This window comes from Rattus norvegicus, chromosome 19 (genome assembly GCF_036323735.1).
Source record: "Rattus norvegicus strain BN/NHsdMcwi chromosome 19, GRCr8, whole genome shotgun sequence".
Lineage (NCBI taxonomy): Eukaryota > Metazoa > Chordata > Mammalia > Rodentia > Muridae > Rattus > Rattus norvegicus.
Genome location: NC_086037.1, coordinates 22386643 through 22407872, shown reverse-complemented (window position 1 = coordinate 22407872; position 21230 = coordinate 22386643). Strand labels below are relative to the sequence as shown.

The 21230-nt window shown below is 43.2% G+C and overlaps 1 protein-coding gene across 1 annotated transcript; it reads left to right on the top strand.

Moving 5' to 3' along the window:
* The first annotated feature begins 6321 nt into the window (after window positions 1-6321).
* Window positions 6322-9794, top strand: LOC134483248 (disks large homolog 5-like). The gene is made up of 4 exons (XM_063278535.1): window positions 6322-6492; window positions 7700-7843; window positions 8476-8638; window positions 9353-9794. The coding sequence occupies exons 1-4, from the start codon at window positions 6482-6484 to the stop codon at window positions 9380-9382; spliced, it is 348 nt and encodes a 115-aa protein (XP_063134605.1). The 5' UTR covers window positions 6322-6481; the 3' UTR covers window positions 9383-9794.
* The last annotated feature ends 11436 nt before the right edge of the window (window positions 9795-21230 follow it).

Here is a 21230-nt window from a genome sequence, read left to right as displayed (position 1 = left end):
TGCTGCTTTCTCTTCTTTTTCTGGTTATAGGTGAAATTATGTTTGTGTGCTTCTCTTTTTTTAAATTATTGAGAGAAGATTAATTTCTTGGTTTTTCTTGGGTATAGATTAGTTCATTGTCTTGGAGTTTTCCTCCTATTAGCCTCTGTTGTACTGTCTTACAGAAAAGAATTGTTTAAATTTGGTTTTGTCATGAAATATCCTGGTTCCTCCTTTTATGGTGATTGAGGATTATGCTGGATATAGGAGCCTGTGTCTGCATTACATCTGCCTAAGATTTTCTGACTTTTAGAACCTCTGTTGAGAAGTCTGGTGTAATTCAGATACGTCTGAATTTATTTGTTACTAGATATTTATACCTTACCCCTTTTAATGTGCTTTCTTGATCTGTGCATTTAGCGTTTTAATTATTATGCGAATGGAGGAATTTTTCTGGTACAAGTAGTTTGATAGATCTGTAGGCTTGTTGTACCTTTGTGGCCTTTTCTTTCTTTACCTTATGGAAGTTTGCTGCTATGATTTGTTGAAGGTGTTTACTGGATCTATGAACTAGAAATCTTAATTCTCTTCTCTATCTATTATCCTTAGGTTTCAACATTTAATTGTGTCCTGAAATTCATGGATGTTTTGGATTCAATAAACCATACATGTTTATCTGAGATGGGCGTTTTGTGCTTTGTGGGATGACCTCCTTGACCCCAGGCTGCATGAAGAATCTCAGCTGACAATGGGGACATAAATTATAAGTATGTGTAGCAAGACGCAGGCCTCTTCTAGGTTCTTAGATATTAACTGAGAACCTCAAATACAGTAGTAATGTGATAGTGTGGTATGAATCTAGTTACTATTCTCTATTTTGATATAGATGACTCTTTTTGTGCATGGTCAGCTTATAATGACTAGAAGACCTAAGCTTGAGAATAACCAAAGACTACATTGCTTCTCTAGCAGCTGAGCTTTTAAAAGTCCTGGTGTGACAGCAACTGTTGGTGGACATTCTGGATTATTCCTTCTGTACTTTAACTCTCTGTGTCACTTCCACCATCAGTAAGTTAGTTCAATTCCATAAATTGGAAATTCCTCACCTAGAAGAAACACTCTTTTTTTTTTAAGATTTATTTATTTATTTATTATATACAAGTACACCGTGACTGTCTTCAGACACACCAGAAGAGGGCATCATATCTCATTACAGATGGTTGTGAGCCACCATGTGGTTGCTGGGATTTGAACTCAAGACCTCTGGGAGAGCTGTCAGTGCTCTTAACCACTAAGCCATCTCTTTAGCCCAAGAAATACTTTCTGAATATGATCTGAGATTGGCCATGGAAAAAGGGTAGCTTGAACTGTCCCACCTAGGTTCTGGGCCTGCACAGGCCTGCTCTACAAAAGAAACTTGTGTTCACAGCTGTTGGCTGGCTAAGAAAGATTTCACGAGACGTGATACACAGCCCTCAGACTTCTGCTTCAGTCATCTGCACAATTTTTCCTGGACGATATCCTCATACCTCCAGCAGGCGGGTGATGAAGCTGTCCACTCTCAGCTCCCCTTCAGCCATCTGTGGGCACCAGACTCTCCTCCCTGGAGCAGGAACAAGGGCTTCTCCATGGGGGCTGCAGCAGCAGTGTTGGTTTGGTATTCTCACCTAGGAGTCCCTTTGTCTTTCTACCCCAGTTCCAACTCACCTCAGGCCCGGGCCTTCCCCCCAGCCACTTCCCATGGAGCAGGGAGAGCAGCACCCACTAGAAATAAAAGGGAAGCCCTTGGTCCTGCCAAGAGTGAACCCCCAGTGAAAGGGATTGTTTGGGGGAGGGTGGTAATGGGAGGAGGATGGGGAGGGGAACACCCATAGAGAAGGGGAGGGGGGGTTAGGGGAATGTTTGCCTGGAAACCCAGAAAGGTAATAACAATTGAAATGTAAATAAGAAATACCCAATTTAATAAAGATGGAGAAAAAAATAGAAAGAAAAGGCACACATTTAAAACAGAAGAATATGGACCCTAATTTTAAAGGACAGTTCTGTCAATTAACTATATCTTTAAGGAAGCTCAGAAAATCAGGCCAACCAATTATTTTCTCGGTTTAAGTACCTGTAATCTCGCATAAATAATAATGCCCGTTTCTTCCTATTGTGGAGGGAATTAAATAGATAATAGGTAATCATGGAAGTTTTGAAGTACCATCCATTTTTATGTTCATTAAATCAATCTTACTCATTTCATTGATCAAATATGTATGTTTTCCGTTTCACAGTTATATGTATAATAAAACCAGTATAAAAACCTTCAGAATATTCAGTTATTATAGATATTTGTCATTTCTTACAGAGGGCAATTATGATTGACTACACCCAATTCTATAAAAAACAAAACTCAGGAAACCTGGCCCTTGGCAGCAATGAATCAAGAAATATCTAGGATGGTGGGGCATGAATTCTGCCAAGCAATGACCTCAGATAGGTGGGGTTGTGAGGAAGATGTATAGTTGAATAGCCCAATAGATTCACGTTGTATCATCTTGATTTAATCTAAGGACAAAGAAATGCAGTATCTCTGATGGCTTTCTTCTAACCCCTTGAAAGGTTCACTGGGGATTGACCATAGAACTTCATTCTTCTTGCTGGGGCAGCAACACTCGGGAAGCTTGAGATTGCCATAGGCACAGTATTAGGCTAGAAATGCTGAGTAGGTGATACTAAGTTATTCAGATGGTGATACCCTTTTCATTTGTTCTTAACGTGGACCTAAGGAAAGACAGATCGAGGTCCTTAGAATACAAAGATCATTTCCAGTTCTATTCTACCTTTCCTGAATGAAAGACTGGTTGGCAGAGAATGGTAAAAATTCAAGAATTGGTAGATGATGCTTTGAATGGAGGGTGGGTTTCAGTGCTGGTTTTAGACAGGTTCTCAATTACCCCATCTTGTTCTCTAAGTTGCTCGTCAGGTTCACTTTGAGCTCAAATAAAACTGCTTCCACTTTCCAACAGGTAGTCTTACAAAGGGGCCTCCAAGGACTGTGAGGACAGCATTAGCCAATGAGAGCTGAGGTGTGTAACCCACAACTATAGCTTTATCTGAAAGACCCTCAGACAGAGGAGACTCTCGCTCCAGTCCTGAGGACAATCACCACCCCATGAACACACAGGACTCAGTCTTGATGTAAAAACAAGAGGTTTACTTTGGGATACCAACGCACTGGGGCTCAACACGGTCCTCACGCAGGAGCGATGTGAGGAGCCTCAAACAACAGAAATATACAGCTTAAAATGTCAGTTAAGATTACACAGTTTCCTTAGCTCAGCTATTTCGTGCCAAGGATAACTAGGCAGATGTTTCTTGTCCTGGAATTCCTGGGATAAGGCCGTAACCACATCAATGCAGCTATTTCAGTACGAAGGACATCTGACTTGATATATGTTTTCTTATCCTGGGGTTCCCAGGACAAGGACCAAGGATATCTGTCTTGTCAGGTGTTTCTCTTCTGGAGTTCCCAGGACAAGGCTATAGCTATGTCAGCCTATAGCACAGCTGCATTCAGTACCCAGGACATCTCACTTCTATAGTGGTCAGTCAGCTTCCCAGAGATGTTTCCTGTCTTCTAATTGCCGTGCAGTAAATATGTTCTGTACCCTCTGTTCTTATGGTCCGGCAGCTTCCTAGAGAGTGGGTGGGAATGTGCTTTCTGTACTTTCTGTTCTATTGTCTAATGTGTAGGGGCTAAGCGAGGGCCAGCTTAAAAGATTCTCATTCGTAAGAAATGGCTGTACTGATATCAAACGGGGATCTTTCATATCCACTTTCTTCCAAGTCTACCAGCCATCTCAGATTGTTGCTGTAATATGCCTGACAATCAAGGACACAGAAAAATAACTTGATACACAGCAAGGACATTGTGATCATATCCTGTGTTGTTATGTATGTTCTGGATGAGGTTGGTTAAAATGACAATATTGCACAAAGCTTTATATAGGACCCATCAAATTAAGGGTCACTATGCACTGTCATAGCTAAAATGGCCTGGTCAGAAGTGAACACTGGATCACTCTTCTGTAACTTCACATGAAAGGCTTGTGCTTTTTGTCTTTTTTTATTTTTCTGTTTTTTCTTATTTATTTATTTATTTATTTATTTATTTATTTATTTATTGCTTTATATGTTGTCAGGAAGATAGTTCAAGTCATGGATCTGCCCCCAAAATCTGAGCTTTGCTACCAATACTGTAAACAGTATTAGTGTATGCATTCAATAAAATAACTTGGTTTTTTTTTTAAGTAGGATAGATGCGTTTGTGTTTTGTGGGGTGATCCATGAAACAGGAGTGAAGATGCTTGTTTCTTACTCTGTCCACTGAGTTATGTCTCTAGGCTTGTCCTACTCCTTTGGCTCCCCCCCACACACACACACATCTGCTGACTATTTTATTTTTCAGATGAAATCAGACGTTATAGCTTAGAGAGGCCTGTTAGCAATCCTGCTTTGGTAACTTAGGTGCAGAGAGGAGAGCCCCACACTCAGCCTGAGGGTGCATTCACTGGTGGATCCAATATTTCAGTTTCCTCTGCTAACAGATCACCACATTGTTGCCAGGACCATAATGAATGCAATTCTTTCTCCTAAGGAATCCGGTGGCAACTGTTAAATGTTAAGCACAAAGACTCAGGTTGTACCTATAACACACACCCACATCGCAACCTACCCTACAGGCTATTTCTGGGTGTGATTTCATGCACCTGCACATGATGAGACAGGAGACCTCTTTGGCTACTTATAGGAACTGGTGTGATTTCTCAGTAATCTTTAATGGGTAATATTGCTGACTGAGGAGAATTTGAGGTAGGATGAAACATTTCTGTGCAGGGATTGGGGAGGAAGCACTCATTTAGATACATAGCAATGACTTAGGTTTTTCCAATCAAGCCTAGAGCCAAATTTGGCTTTGGAAGCATGTGGTGCTCAGGGGCTATGCCACAGGGAAGTCTCCTGAAAAGGGCACATCAGCTTTTGCTCAGTACAGGGAGAACATTAGCAGGGAGGCAAAGTCTGTTCTCCGTGACATCAGCCGGCCCTTCGTGGACATTCTATTGTCTCCTAGAGAGACCTTGGAATCCCTGTGATGTCACCAGTATCGTTGTGACAACCAATTCCCTACTTTTTCTCTTAGTGTCCAAAGGATATATCCACAGGCATGTTTGCCCGTCTTCTCAGGCGCTTTGAGAGAGCTGATGTTGATAGAGAAGAGTCTAGAGTGAAGCAAACGAAACCTAAAGGTAATGATGGACACAGGACATGGGGAATGTGGAGTAAGATCTGGGCAGTGTATGTTGAGCTTCCTCTCAGGGGTGAGTGTGGGGGCCTTCAGCTGGCCTTTTTAGCAATGGGCCACAACCACTGGAACATCTCCACAGATATTGAATTCCATGATTATCACAATTCCTGAAAGTCAAGGTTTTCACATCATTAGTTTCTCGATAACCACATGGAGGATATGCCAATGCCTATGCTATTATTGGGTGAACTTCTAGTCTTTACTTTTACAGTGCATTCGGTATGTTAAATTGATATAATAACACCATCAGGAGGCATGGAGGGTATAACTTTTCTGAATTAAACAGGGCATCAATGTACTTCACTTTCATTGCTTCTTTAAATTCAGTAACTGACAGTAGTAAGAGGGAGAGAACTGTGCTCCTGGCATGACCTTATATTCTTAGAACTCCTTTGACTACCTCTGGCTGACGGGGACAATCTTACCTTCATATATTAGAGGTTCTGTGTGGCAGATATTTTTCTACAGTAGCCAAACTATATGGAGCAGGTAGAGAAAGAGCCTGTAACCTTTTGGCACTTCTGGGGCATTTGTCATTTCAGTAGGGGGAATTAATAAATCTGTTGACCATGTCCTCCCCCTACATGACTTTTTAATGCAAAGTTATTGGACTAGAGTAACAGTGTAGGATATCTGAGTATCCCTGATCAATCAAGTCATTGTGGATGCTGAATTGATGATCTGATTTCTGAAACTAGAGGGGTGAGGGTCCTGAAACCAGGTTGTAGCCTGCGTACCTGATAATAATCCTGGAGAAGGCATCTCTCTGGTACTTGTAAGCCTGTGTGGGCAGGCATAGGGAACACCTGGCTGCTTACATCTCTTGGTCTCTATATAGTAGTGGGGGAACTGTGATCCACTTAGGAGGCCTCTTACACATAGACCAAACTCCTTGCAGTGACACTGGCTTCCAAGCATGTTCTCCTGTTTGGACCTCACTGTGGTCTATGTATGCTCTATGCATTTGCCCCATGCGGGTTCACTTGTGTTCTTCTACCTACAGCGGCCTGCAGACAGACGTCATCCCCTGAAAATGTCCTAAACAAGGTGCAGGCCAACGAGGAAGAGGAGAGGCTGAATAGAGAACTGGAGCTAACTACCAAGGAGAGAAATGAGCTGACAGATCGCCTCCTTTATGTGACACGTGGATCCATGAGCAAGAGGTATGCATTGCTCCAAACAAACGACCTTGTTCTAAACCTCATCTCCCATAGAGAGGAGATTCAGAACCTGACCCTTACTGAGGAGTGAGTTTGGAAATGGACTCTCTGATTCCGCCTGTTGAAAATCTGAACTTGTGATCTGAGTGAAGATTTCAGGGATAAAGTCACTGGAGCATGAGTTCTCAGTGTACCATTGGAAAGCCCTTGGCAGGTGGTAGCTTTGCAAGGTTCTAGGTGCTGTGAGTTTGTGGAGAGTGTTTGTACTTGCTAGGAAGGTGACTGAATGCTATCATCTCATGGCAGCACAGTTAGGTGACAGGTCCCACATTGTTCATATCAATGCTTAACTAGAAGGCCTGAGGCTCAGGCCTCTTCATTCTTGTCTGTGTGCCTTAAACTCTGAGACAGTAATGGTGCATACATTTCTACTGATTCTCATTGTGCTCTTTCCATATTTGTCTCTCTTTCTCATTCTCTGAGTATGTTTACTTTTCTTTTCTTGTGGGTGTGTCCCAGTTTGTGTGTGTGTGTGTGTACATGTCTGTATGCATATGCAACTTTTATATGTTTCTGTGTCCCTCCACCCTTGGAATTTAGGGGTCTGTTTTTGACCTCAGGATTTACCTGTATAATAGTTTCATGGAGGTGTAAGTGCTTTATTTTGGAAGCCCTACTCAACAGCACAGTTCTTTGCCTGTGTGGTTACATTTGTCTATACATTTGTATGCCTTGGGCAGATTATAAGTTTGTGGCAATATCTGGTCTCATCTCCAGAATTATGTGTACTGTCTGCCTCTAGAATATTAGTTACTTGGCTTGTAGCATTCCACTTGTCAAAACAGGAAAAATGAAATCAGAGGTTTCTGGATGTGCGTGTGTGTGTGTGTGTGTGTGTGTGTGTGTGTGTGTGTGTGTGTGTGTGTGTGTGTGGTTGGGTAAGCTCTGTGGCCTAGGCTCTTGACAGCATAACAGGTTTGAATGCAGATCCAGCCCTCCTGATTGAAAAAAGTGAGCCAGGGAACCCTTTATCTGGGTGCTTAGCTTCTGTTGTCCTGGGCACACAATTCCAAGTTTCTGAAGCTGAAGAAGATCCAAATATGTAGAATTCAGAAAGTGTCCTTCCAGGGTTGGGGTAGTACAGGACACAGCCTGAGTTCATATAATCCTAAACCTCGATGTTCATTGGGTTCTATCTTCCTGGGGCCAGCCCCTACTTCAGGCCAAATCCATTTTATGAAAACTTGAAGATAAAGGAGAAAGCGGTCATGTCATTACTGCACAACTTAGACACAATGAACATTGAACATCGTGAGAAATTTCAGGAGCTCAAGAAGGAGATTAACTTCTATCGGTAAGTACTGGTCAGAAGGGCCCATCACTTGTGGAATGGCCATGTCTGCCTCTCTTTGTTCTGGACTGGAGAGCCTGCAGCTCTGGGTCCATGTCTTCTACTGTTTAAATATCACTGTGCCGTGGGTCTTTTGGAATCAGTTTCAGTTCCATAAGAGACTGTGACTTCTCAGCACAGTGTCTATGCATCTTTAGAAGGCTCTGGATAGAACTACACTGATTCAGGCATCAGAGTGTTATTAGGCCAACCTGCGGCTCTGGGGTCATACCAGGTTTAACAAAGCTCAGTGTGTGGACCACACGGTTTGCATGACCTCCCTTTGTTCTACTGTCCTCTTGTGGTTATTTGCCGCCTACTAATTGATGCTGTCCCGATGTATTGGGCTCTCATGGGTAGTTGTAGATCCCTTGTTCTTTTGGACAGACATGGACTCTTATTGGTGCTTGGGACACAGAAACAATTTATTCTTCCCTGGATTGGCCGTTTCCTGTTTGGGCAGCAGCCTTACATGTATGGATATGTATTCTATGAAGTCTTTATGGGTATTTGGGTCCTGGTGGAGTTTGTGGGTTTTGGCAGTTGGAATGGGAGGATGAGGCTTCAGGATCTTACTATGCAGAGTGTGTTTCCAGCAACCTGCACAGCCGGCTCCTGATGGACCAGGCATGTATGAAGAAGAAGTTGGTCACATTGAAGCAGGAGAGCAAGGAGTTACAGCGATATTTGTTGGAGTTGAACCCGAAAGATGAAGACGAACAGGAGAAGACCAGCAACCTCCAGACCCAGCAAAATGTGGTAGGAACAAGCAGCTGAGTCAGATTAACAATGTCTGATACCATTTGCCTATTGGATACATCTTTGTTTCCCCTATCAATTTTCTAATCTCCCCACACCCAGTCAGTCACCCACCTCATGTGATAGAGTTATTCATTGCTCTGTCTATGCACAAGTATTCTGGGATGTTAACCACTCTTCAGATACTGAATTGTTGGCAATTATACTTCTCTGCCCTTTCTGAAACTGCAGTCCAGAAATGGTGACAGAGGAATAACATATCACATGACTGCATCTCCCTATCACAGATTGGATGCTATGAAGAGTTTTGAACGAGTTCTTGGTCCTGTGACAAAGGTCATGCAGGGGTCATGTGATGGTTGGAAGCACTTTGTAGGGATAAGAACCAAGTGCAAATGGCAAATGAGTCCTGGTCATTGGCTTTGATCTGGATATCATGTGGCCTTCTCCTTTCTTCCTGCACCCCAATTAGGTCTCTCCCCATTTCCCCATTCTTGGTTTGTACTGGTAGAGTCTGAGGAGCAGCTTGTTCTCCCACAGTACTGTGAGGGTTGCTGGTGATGTTCCCAGCCTGCAGAGATATCAGCAATGATTTCAGTGAAAAGATCAGTGCTGTCTGTCCAATGCAGCTGAGGGGACAGAAGGCAGCAACTTGACAGCTGGTATGCATGTCCCCACCAAATCAGTGTCTTAATAGCTGCCTTCTCCTCCCAGGTCTCAGGAACTGCAGGAGACATGGCATAGGACGGATCCCAGGAAGACAGCCCCCTGAGGAATGAGTTTTTCTCTCAGGAGTTCCCTGTGACGACAATCCTCACAGTCAAAGACTTTTTGGGGGAATATTTTTCTTCTCAGATAATTTCCTCAATGTATAGAGACCCTAAATTTATGTATCCGTATGCCAGCCTGTCTCATTGAGGTCTTTCTCCCTTCTCATACCGACAACACCATTTGAGAGACAACTGAGGGGACTGCCTTGACGTCTCACGTCCTAGAGGAGAAACAGCACTACAACTGTGTTTCTAAATGTTCATTAAGAAAATGCTGTTAAGAAATGTTTTTGGTTATGATTTTCATTGAAGTTTTCTTTTTGTTATTTCATAGTTATATATTCTTGTTACTGTTTTTCATTTTTTATACCATTTTAGTTGTTCATTTTATGCCTGTTTTTTGTAAATTGTATTCCTTATGAATAAAAATTGATTTGTAACTCTTGACTCTTATGACCATCTTATTCAAGGGTCCTTTCCCCTCCTGTAGACTTAGAACTGACAGCTAGATATGGATCTTTGCATGGTCCAGTGAATTCAAAGCCACCAAGGGGTACACAGGGTGATAGTGTCTTTTGTGTGGATAATGTGACTTTTTTTATGGACACACACTTTATGATGTAATCACTGACATACTGTATCCATGCTGTCATGTATTCTGCTCATCCTAGTCTATATCAGTCTGCAACACACATTCCTTATTGACTGTGTGCACCAGATATTGAGTAACACACACTCATGCCTGTAGAGCTGCAGAAAAAATGACAACTTACACAAAGGAATATAGAATAATCCTAATCGAGAACCATGTGACTCAGTTTTTCTTACAATACAGCATTAGTATTAAACCACAAAGATAACGACCATCAACGTCATGTTGGGAAATAGGATTTTATAGGTGCTGTTTCACTTGATCATTCATATGCTGTGTTTTTTATTGTTGCTGATTATATTTATTTTTATCATGTAACTCAATGGATCTTTTTTTTTCAAATGTATGTCTGGGCCACTCCTGAGTGCATTTCCCTCATGATCCAAAAGAGGGAATAGCATTCCCCATTGTAGATGATTGTTAGGGACCATGTGGCTCTTCTGAGAGAGCAGCAGATGCTCTAACCTGGGAGTCATCACCACAGCTCCTGTAGGTAGCTTTTGTCCTTCCAGGGCATGTGCTGTACTAGGTGGACACGATCACCTTCAATTAAGGAGAGAGATCTCAGGAGATGTGTATGTACAGGTGGTTGAGCAGTGCCTGCTCAATGTGGTAGGCTGCTAGGCATCCACACCGGGCTCTGGTGCCTCCACTGCTCATTGTGCATTCAGAATCATCCTCCAGCATCACTCGGTTTCAATTCCAAACAGATCTTTCACTTACTATCGATGATTATATACATTAAGCACATCTGATAAAATACAGAAGAGACTAGCCTCCTTCTACAGGCCAACTTGGCATAATGAATTCTTTTGATAGAAAGCAAGATAATTATCTTAATCTATGCAGTTTAGGGAGGACCTCAAGACCACCCATAGTGAATGCAGACTGCAGCTGTGACCACATGTTTCTTTTGCAGAGCAGGTCTGTGCAAGCCCAGAACTTAGGTGGGATAGTTCATGTTTCACCTTTTATGTGGAAATCTGTGATTGTATGGAGAAAGTATATTTTCCACGTGACTCATTTCCAATTTATGGAATTAAACTGACTTACTGAGAGTGGAGGTGACTCGGAGAGATAAAGTGCAAAAGAATAATCCAGTATGTCTGCAAACAGATGCTGTCTCATTAGGGCTTTTCAATGCTCAGCAGCTGGAGTAGCAAGGGAGAGGCATTGGTGACTCTCAAGCTTAGGTCCTCTAGTCATTATAAGCTGAGCAAGACACAAAAAGGGTCATAGTTATCAAACTAGAATCTAGTAACTAGATTTAACCAACCTACCACATTAATGCTGTGTTTGGTGGTATTTTTTGCCCTCTTAGGACCTGGAAGAGGCTTGGGGTTTTCTAATCCTACTCATAATTTATTAATCTTCCCAACACTATGTGCTTTGTTCTGTAAATGCTAACAGCGGCATCCAATACCTAGGATATTTTCTACTGACATGTGTGACGTGAGACAAAACAGTCCCTGTCATCCGTCACCTGAATAAACTTCCTTAGAGGACAGTGTAGTTGGAGGGTCCTTCTTTCCTCTCCAAGATCGAGAAACATTTCCAGTCTCCAGACAAGTGTGTCAGCCATTGTCCAGTGACTGTCCTGAGATGTCCACATTGTCAGCTGAGTGAGGGCAGGGCAGGGCAGGGCAGGGCAGGGCAGGGGATTGGGGCAGAGTCCATGAGATGTCAGTAGGCAACAGGCCAGCTGGGGCTAGTGTGGGTACAGGGCTTCTAGTGTGGGTGTGAGAGGAGGAAATTAGGAATGGTCAGATTCTGATGCAGCATATAGGCGGGAAGGAGCTTAGACCATCTCAGTGCCATATAGGGACATTGTAGACACTGATGGGCAGTGTGGGGATGGTAGGGTCCCATATACTGCTCTCTGCAGGTGTCAGGAGAGCATACAGTGGCTCTGTCAGACTTATGACAATCAGGCAGGCACTGGGTGCAAGTGAGAATCATGGGACAAGCCCTGTGTGCAGCCTGGTTTGGGGACATTCCCAGGTGCCCCATGGACTGCAAATTAAAGGCAAAGGACACAGGGAAGCCAGCAATTCCCATGCACAGGACATAAATACCTGTAGATCTTTCTAGAATTTCCATAGACTATCTGTCACTAGTCCTCATTATAGACGGCACCAACATTCTGCCCTCTACTTCAACTTGGTGAGACAGCTATTCTAACTCCAGCAGGAAGGCCTCAGGGAAGACAGTAAGAACTCGCAGGTGACCCCTTTTACTATTGATACAGGGTCTTCCTATGGAGCCCAGAGTGGCTGTAGGATACTAATGCTCCTGCCTCACAGTGACTAGAATTCCAATCCACCCTCAAGAGCAGTTGATTCATAGCCAGATCTGATTAAGGACAGCTAAGGCCCCAGGGTGCTAGGATTACCAGGGTCCTAGTAAGTTTCTCCAGCCTAAATTACAACCTGAGTCAGTGCTGCTATTTGGGACACCGCCTGATGCCCAGTGACATCACACCTTGGAACTCTTTGTCAAGCATAAGCTGTCCCATCCCTAAGCCCTCATACCTGTCAGATAAGACCGGGATCTTGCTTTGGGGGGAAGCTCTGGTCCCTCTCTGTCCTAAGAGGCTCTGAGCCATCACTGAAAGAGAGTCCTCTGAGGATTGAGGGAAGTCCATAGCCAGTGCTCTGACTTCCAGGAAGGTTTGAGGAAGGTGGTCCTCTTCTTGTGGTGCCTCTAGTAGGAGCAGCCCACACTTGGGCCCAGCTCCCACTATCAGGAAAAGACGGGTGGCTCTGGTCTTTGCACAGCTCCAGCGGAATGAACAGTGCATCTCTCCTCTCTCTCTTGCAGGAAGTCTCAACCTCTGGTGCAGGTGATGTTCCCAAGGCAAAGGAAAGGGAAGTGCAGAGTGAGGACTCCCAGGATCCTTTAAAACCTTGTCTGCATTGTCTGCATTAATTTTTATGTTTAATTTTTATTCCATGTGTATTGATCTCATTGTAGGGGTGTGCATTCCAAAGCATGAGTGTTGAAGGTAGAGGAAAAAGCATGGGAGTCACTTTATCCTACCGTGTGGGGTCCCAGGCTCTGAACCGGGTTGTTGAGCTTGGCTACAAAGAGCTTTCATACTGAATTTCCTGCTGGCTCTGATTTCAGGGAGAGCGTCTCATAGAGCCCAGATTGGCCAGTAAACTACTGATCATCCTGCCTCAAGTATTGCCATCTAGTTCATGAAAGGGTTGAGCTATTGACACGAGGAACTGGGGATGGGCAGAGGTGCATGACTGAGGCTTTCTCTGCTCAGTGGCATGCCTTTGGGGACTGATAGTTAACATCACTGAGATGTCATTTGACTGCAGTGCTCCTCTGGAGAGGAGGAGTCTCTTTTGCCAGGGCATCAGGCTCTCCAGACAGGCCTGGAAGGTGGAGGTCTAGAGGCCAGGCCTGCATTCCTCTTCAGAAGCTGCATTTACCACTCTGGACAGTGCTATAGCACAGGGTCACATATCCAGTTCTACCCTGAGACCTGCTGATAAAGAATGTCTATCCTGGGACAATGTCTATCATTGGTTCAAGGTGTGGCCCAACCAACTTATTATAAAGGATGACAGTGGTTGGTTGAAAAAGGCAGTAACTTTCTATGAACCATATATTAAGTTTTTATGTATACTAAAATTAACAATGGAAAGAACAGTGGTAGGAGAGGAAGCTAGAGGACAACTGCTGAAAATGCTTGCTTTTGAAAATGCTAATGAAGAGTATAGGAGAGCATAATTACCTATAAAGGAGACTGGGGATATTAATGCTTATATGAAGGCATGTAAGTATATCTTCTCTGAAAATGGAAAGATGCATTTTTGGTACATATTGATCCAGATAGATTTATTAACTTATACATTGAAATACTCTTGAATATCCTATAGGCACTTTAGCTCAAGATGAGTTGCCTTTAGAATGGATATATATAAAATTTAACTTTAACAAAACATTAACAAATTATGAGGAACAAATTTCTTTAATTATTCAGCAAGGCATACAAAGACCTGTTACACTGTGGGGATATGATTGTGCTGCTTTTGTTTTCTCATTAAGCAAAAATAAAGTGGAATATTTAATGCAGACGTCTGAAGTTTTTCAATTACCCATGATTTCTTACACTAGAAATACTGAATTTCATTTTCCCCATAGTAAATTCTGGGATTGCTTAAGAAAACAAAAAAAAATGTGATAAATACACTAATTTCTGTTGATCCATTACCATCTGCCGTTACTCTGTATACAGATGGTTCCAAGTCCAAAGATCTAAGACAGATGGCTTATTGGACCAAAGATAAATTTTGGGGACAAGAATCTTCTTTTGGGTCAAAACAACAAAATGAAGTATTAGCAGTAATTAATGTATTGCCGGATTTTACTCATGATGTAAAAATATTATAGCCGAGTCAGCTTATGTTGTAGGAGTAGTACAGAATATTGCAACTGCTGTTGTTTCTACATCTAAGCCTATATTAAATGTTATTCTCACATATTAAAGGACTATTGTTATTCTGAAACTCTAGAATATTTATTACACATATTAGATCACATTCAAGATTGCCAGCATCTTTAACACATGGCAATCATATGGTAGATCAATTAGTGGCATTTGCTACCCCAGAAGAAAGCAGTCATAATCATGCCAATACAGGATATTTGCATATTAAATATAAGGTTCCCTATTCTGAAGCCAAACAAATTATTGCTAATTGTCGTATTTGTGAGCCTTCACTTATAAAATGTATTCCATCTGAAATTAATCCCAGAAGAATGCAACCTAATACATCGTGGCAGATGGATGGAACCCATATTTCTGAGTTTGGTTGCCTTTCATATATACATGTAAGCATAGATAATTTTTCAAAATTTGTATGAGCTACACCATTGCCAGGAGTACGCACTGCTCATGTTATACAGCATCTATTGGAAACTTGTGCTGTTATGGGACTGCCTTCTAAAATTAAAACTGATTATGGACCAACATATATTTCTTATCAATTTAAACAATTTTGTCGGCTCTTCCGGGAAAATGGCGACTCCTGCGCGTGCTCCAGAGTTGCTGCCGCCACAGAGCCTGCGACCACCATGGGCCCTGCTGGGGAACCCTGCCTGCGGGGCCAGCCTCAGCCCATGCACAATGTGCTCCCTGCCCCGAGGCTTCGAGCCCCCAGTTCCTGAGGACGTGGGGCAGCAGAGTTTGGCGGAGCTGTGGGAGAGGTTGAGGCGCCAGGAGAGACTTTTGCGCAAAGAAAAATTCATTTGCAAATTGCCCAACAAAGGTAAAATGATCTCAGACACCACTGCCAAACTGAAAGCTGCCATTTCAGAAAGTGAAGAGGTCAGAGCGAGAACTGAACTACTTCATCCTGTTAGTGTTGACTGTAAGCTAAGGAATAAAGCAACCACAAGAGTTGATACCGACATAGACAAGGCCCAGAATTCTGACCTGATGCTTGATACTTCATCATTAGTTCCTGAATGTTCGTCAGTAGACATTGAATCATCTAAAACAACCTCAGAAACACAGGAACCTACACAGCTCACTCACAAAGGCAATGAAGAGACTTTGGAGACTGGCTGCACAGTGAATACAGCCCGTCTGTCCGCATCACAGCCCAGGCTCCCCCATCTGAAGTTAATGAACATCTCCCCCAGCATTCAAGTCAAGCGGAAGAGGTTTCCAGCAGCATGGACAGTCTGTTTATCACTAAATTGCAAAAGATCACAACTGCAGGCCAGACTGAACCCTCAGAAGAAAACACCAACACTGAGAACTTTCCAGGACTGCAGAGTGAGACTCCTAAGAAGCCTCATTACATGACAGTGCTAGAAGTGCCAGCTAGAAACCCAGTGCCCCCTCCTCATAAGTTTAAGACCAATGTGTTACCCACACAACAGAGTGACTCACCAAGTCATTGTCAGAGGGCTCAGTCTCCTGCTTCCTCAGAAGAGCAGAGACGCTGGGCTAGGCAGCATCTTGATGATGTCACAGCAGCTCGCCTTCTTCTGCTCCACCCCCTGCCTGCACAGCTGCTCTCCATAGAAGAGTCGCTGGCTCTGCAGAAAGAGCAGAAGCAGAATTATGAGAAGATGCGGGCAAAGCTCGCAGCACAGAAACTAGCTGAGAGACTGAATATTACAATGCAGAGCTACAATCCAGAAGGGGAGTCTTCAGGGAGATACCGAGAAGTGAGGGATGAAGATGATGCCCAGTCCTCGGACGAATGCTGAAAATGAGCGCTGGGAGATCCCGGGAGTTGACTGTTGAGCTTACATTGTCTCATCCAACTTCCTAATAAGTACCAAGAGAGTGTCAGACCTTGTAGAGGGACAGCAGTTGAAGTTACACAAAGGTAGCTACAAAATAAGAACCCAGTTTGTCTTTCAGAAGACGATCTTCACATGCTTGAACAGTTCAATATTTGAACATTGTGTTTGGCCGTATTGTGTTACAGTTTTGCAGTATATTGTGCATTGGTCTGATATTTTAGTGTGAGTAGAACACACGTTTTCTTTAAGATATCTGCTTTTTCCTTCTTCGTATTCTTATCAGATAGCACTGCTTACACCCCTTCTGGTGAAATACTTTGTTATTCCAGGCACCTGAAGTGAATTAGGAAGGCCTAGTCCCTTCACTCAAGAAATTAGGGGAGCAGTCTAAAGAATGGTACGCATGCTTGCATGGACACGTTCCTGAGACGCTGGATATGAAATGCCGCACACAACACTCAGGAACCACCACCACTGTGTCTGCTGCTCTGTCCTCTCTTGGGGCGACTGCTGTCACCTGTGATGAGGTTAAGGAGCACTTGGAAGAAGTGCTGGGTGGGGAGGGCCTTCTGAGCTGGTGTGGGGAGCTGCTCCTGGCTGCCCTAGGCTTGAACTCATTGCCATCTGGGATGATAGGTCCCTGTACAGGACACTCGAGCTTGGTAAGGAAACCGGTGTTTTTCTAAGAGTTACAGTTGAATTACAGTTAATTGCTTTTTTTCCTTGTTAAACCCACAGAGGTTTTTACAGGCTGCAGAAACCTCAGTCCTGTATGTGCACATTTGTGCTGTTTCAAATGATTATATGATCATTTCCAGCAAAGATAACAATGTTATCAAAAAGCCTTTTTCTATTATGTGGAACTTGTAAAGGAGAAATAAAATAACAATCAGGGCAAAAAAAAAAAACCATTTTGTCAATGATATCATATTGTACATATTACTGGTATAGAATACCATCCACAAGGATAAGCTTTTTTTGAAAGAGTTCACCATACCCTGAAATGACAAATTATAAAATGAAAAAGGAAAAGAGATGACCTTACACAGCCTGAATGGAGTTGGCATACCAGTCCCAGAGTAATATTGGCATAAGCATTATTTTTTATTAATATTCTTAATCTTAAATTTCATAATTATAAGCTTCATGTAGGACCAATAAACTTAAAGGTCCATATGAGGGCTGCAGACATGACTCCATGGTTAAGAGCACTGACTTCTCTTCCAGAGGTCCTGAGTTCAAATCCCAGCAACCACATGGTGGCTCACAACCATCTGTAATGAGACCTGATGCCCTCTTCTGGTGTGTCTGCAGACAGCTACAGTGTACTTATATATAAATAAATAAATCTTTAAACAGATAAAAAGTCAGTATGAACCTTTGTTGTCTAAAATGGCTTGAGTCACGGCTGACAACCAGACAGCCCTTCCAGTACCTGCCTATGAGCTCACAGTTTTAGGCTTTATAAACTGACATAGAAAAATGTCCAGGGTTGTAGCCTGACAAATTCTCAGCTACGTCTCTGATGATCAGTCTTAGGGTGGGCATTCAAAAAACCATCCCTCTCGAAGTGAGGTCAGAGTTTGTGTGGTTTATGGGGCAACTCCTGGACCCCATAAGGCTGGATATTTCAGCTGCTCTTCAGTACATGCAGGAATCCTGAAGAAGTAGGCAAATTAATATAGCAAACTTCCTTCTTCCATGTCCTTGATATGAGCTGCCAGCAGAAGGTGTGGTCCAAACAACAACCAACGGATTGGGTAAAGATCTTTACCAATCCTACAACAGATAGAGGGCTTATATCCAAAATATACAAAGAACTCAAGAAGTTAGACCTCAGGGAGACAAATAACACTATTTAAAAAATGGGGCTCAGAGCTAAACAAAGAGTTCACAGTTGAGGAATGCCGAATGGCTGAGAAACACCGAAAGAAATGCTCAACATCTTTAGTCACAAGGGTAATGCAAATCAAAACAACCCTGAGATTTCACCTCACACCAGTCAGAATGGCTAAGATCAAAAACTCAGGTGACAGCAAATGCTGGCCAGGATGTAGAGAAAGAGGAACACTCCTCCATTGTTGGTGGGATTGCAGACTGGTACAACCATTCTGGAAATCAGTCTGGAGATTCCTCAGAAAATTGGACATTGAACTACCTGAGGACCCAGCTATACCTCTCTTGGGCATATACCCAAAAGATGCCCCAACATATAACAAAGACACATGCTCCACTATGTTCATAGCAGCCTTATTTAGCCAGAAGCTGGAAAGAACCCAGATGCCCTTCAAGAGAGGAATGGATACAGAAAATGTGGTACATCTACACAATGGAATATTATTCAGCTATCAAAAACAATGACTTTATGAAATTCATAGGCAAATGGATGGAACTGGAAAATATCATCCTGAGTGAGGTAACCCAATCACAGAAAAACACACATGGTATGCACTCATTGATAAGTGGATATTAGCCCAAATGCTCGAATTACCCTAGATGCACAGAACACATGAAAATCAAGAAGGATGACCAAAATGCAGATGCTTCACTCCTTCTTTAAAAGGGGAATAAGAATACCCTTGGCCGGGAATAGGGAGGCAAAGTTTAGAACAGAGGCAGAAGGAACACCCATTCAGAGCCTGCCCCACATGTGGCCCATACCTATACAGATATTAGATAAGATGGATGAAGCAAAGAAGTGCAAGCCGACAGGAACTGGATGTAGATCTCTCCTGAGAGACACAGCCAGAATACGGCAAATACGTAGCTGAATGCCATCATTAAACCACTGAACTGAGAACGGGGCCCCCGTTGAAGTAATCAGAGAAAGGACTGGACGAGCTTGAAGGGGGTTAACACCCCATATGAACAACAATTCCAACCAAAGCCACTACCCAAAGACTATACATGGACTGACCCTGGACTCCAACTGCATACGTAGCAATGAATAGCCTAGTAAGAGCACCAGCAGAAGGGGAAACCCTTGGTCCTGCCAAGACTGAACCCCTAGTGAACATGATTGTTGGGGGGAGGTCCCTAATGGGGGAAGGATGGGGAGGGGAACACCCAAATAGAAGGGGAGGGGAAAGGGTTGAGGGATGTTGGCCTGGAAATCGGGAAGGGGAATAACAATTGAAATGTAAATAAGAAATACTCAAGTTAATAAAGATGAAAAAAATAAAAAGAAAAAAGAAGGTGTGGTCCAGATTAGAGGTGGGCCTTTCCATCTCAAAAGATCTGAATTAAAGATTTATCTTCTGATCTCCAAGATTTGGATTACAAGTAGGTATTCTTGCTTCAGAAAATTTAATTAAGAAAAAAAATCCAATGGTGCTTATGCCTTTAGCCTCAGCATCCAGGAGGTAGAGGCAGGTGGATCTCTGAGTTCAAGGCCAGCCTGGTCTACAAAATGAATTCCAGGACAGCCAGAGCTACACAGGGAAACCCTGTCTCAAAAAAAACAAAGAAGAGGAGGAGGACCAAGAGGAGGGGGTTGAAGAGAGGAAAAAAGAAAGAAGGAAGGAAGGAGAGAGAGAGAAAGAGAGAGAGAGAGAGAGAGAGAGAGAGAGAGAGAGAGAGAGAGAGAGAGAGATCCCCCTCACAGGGCGTCAAGCCATTTGGCATTAGTTAATTCCAGGTACACTCAAGTTGACAACCAAGAACAGCAATCCCATTACCCGTGGTTGTGATCTCACCCTGGTAGGCTCCTGAGTAGGAGGCTGAAGCAGGAGAATTGCCATAAGTCTGATGCCAGCATGAACTACACACATGTTCCAAGCCAAGCCAATCTCAGCTACAGTTAGAGATTCTGTCTGAAAAATATGAAAGAGAAAGAAAACATAAATTCCTAGAGCAGTGTTTCTCAACCTTCTTATGGCCTCAACCCTTTAGAACAGTTCCTCATGCTGTGGTGACCCCAACTACAAAATTATTTTGTCGCTACTTCACAACTGTAAATTTGCTACTGTAATGAATCTTTATTGTAGTGTAAACTATCTGATAGGAGACCCTGTGTGGGTCACGACCCCCAGGCTGAGGGCCTTTGCCCTAAAGGCTGTCTTGGCCTAGATTATATAATTCATATTAAAAGTGGGCTCTCTCAGTTTTTGAAGGTTGAGTATATTCACTTGTAACATCAAAACTTAAAAATTCAGTTGAGCTGCTGGCTGGTACGTTCTGACATCCCCCAGAATAGCTTTGCCATTTTGTTCCATGCCTGCCAGCCATTTCATATTGTTGCTGTAACACGCCTGCCGTCACTGATGAGGAGAAGGGACTTGGCTCAAGGACATCCTGACCACACACCTTGTTTTGTTCTGAATGTTCTGTATGTGGTTTGCTAATCTAGAGAAATTCTACACCTGAAGGAGTGGTTCCCTGAAGTGGACACAGGTGAAAGGCTAAGGCAGTTGTGTGAAGGAATGTTTCACTGAGGCAGTCTCAGGTAAAAGGATGTTCTGCTAAAGCACGCATGTGAAAGGACACGTGATGAAGGGTTCGGCACTAAGGACACACATGCATTGGTCTGCCTTGCATTCTGTAGTTGAGCTGCATTTGTTGGGACTTCATAGAACCACAGCAAAAACCCTTCTGGTGGGCTGTGTAGTTTCTCGATGTTTCCTTGGCCTCGGGCTGATGGGCAGAGTGATGTCAGCTGAGACAGACACATGTGCTGACGCAGGAAACAGGCTGAGGCCAGACCCATGGAGGACACGGGATATTGAGAGGGAGGAGGCTGAGCTTGGCTTGAGTAGCTTGTTGGTCTGGGGTCTCTGCTGATCTCTGCTCGCCTGAGAGCTGCTCTTACTCACTGTGTAGCATCTTGGCTGCTCTTTGTTCCACTTGGACAGCCCTCAGGACCAGGCCCTCCTCTCCCTTAACCATGGCTGCTGTC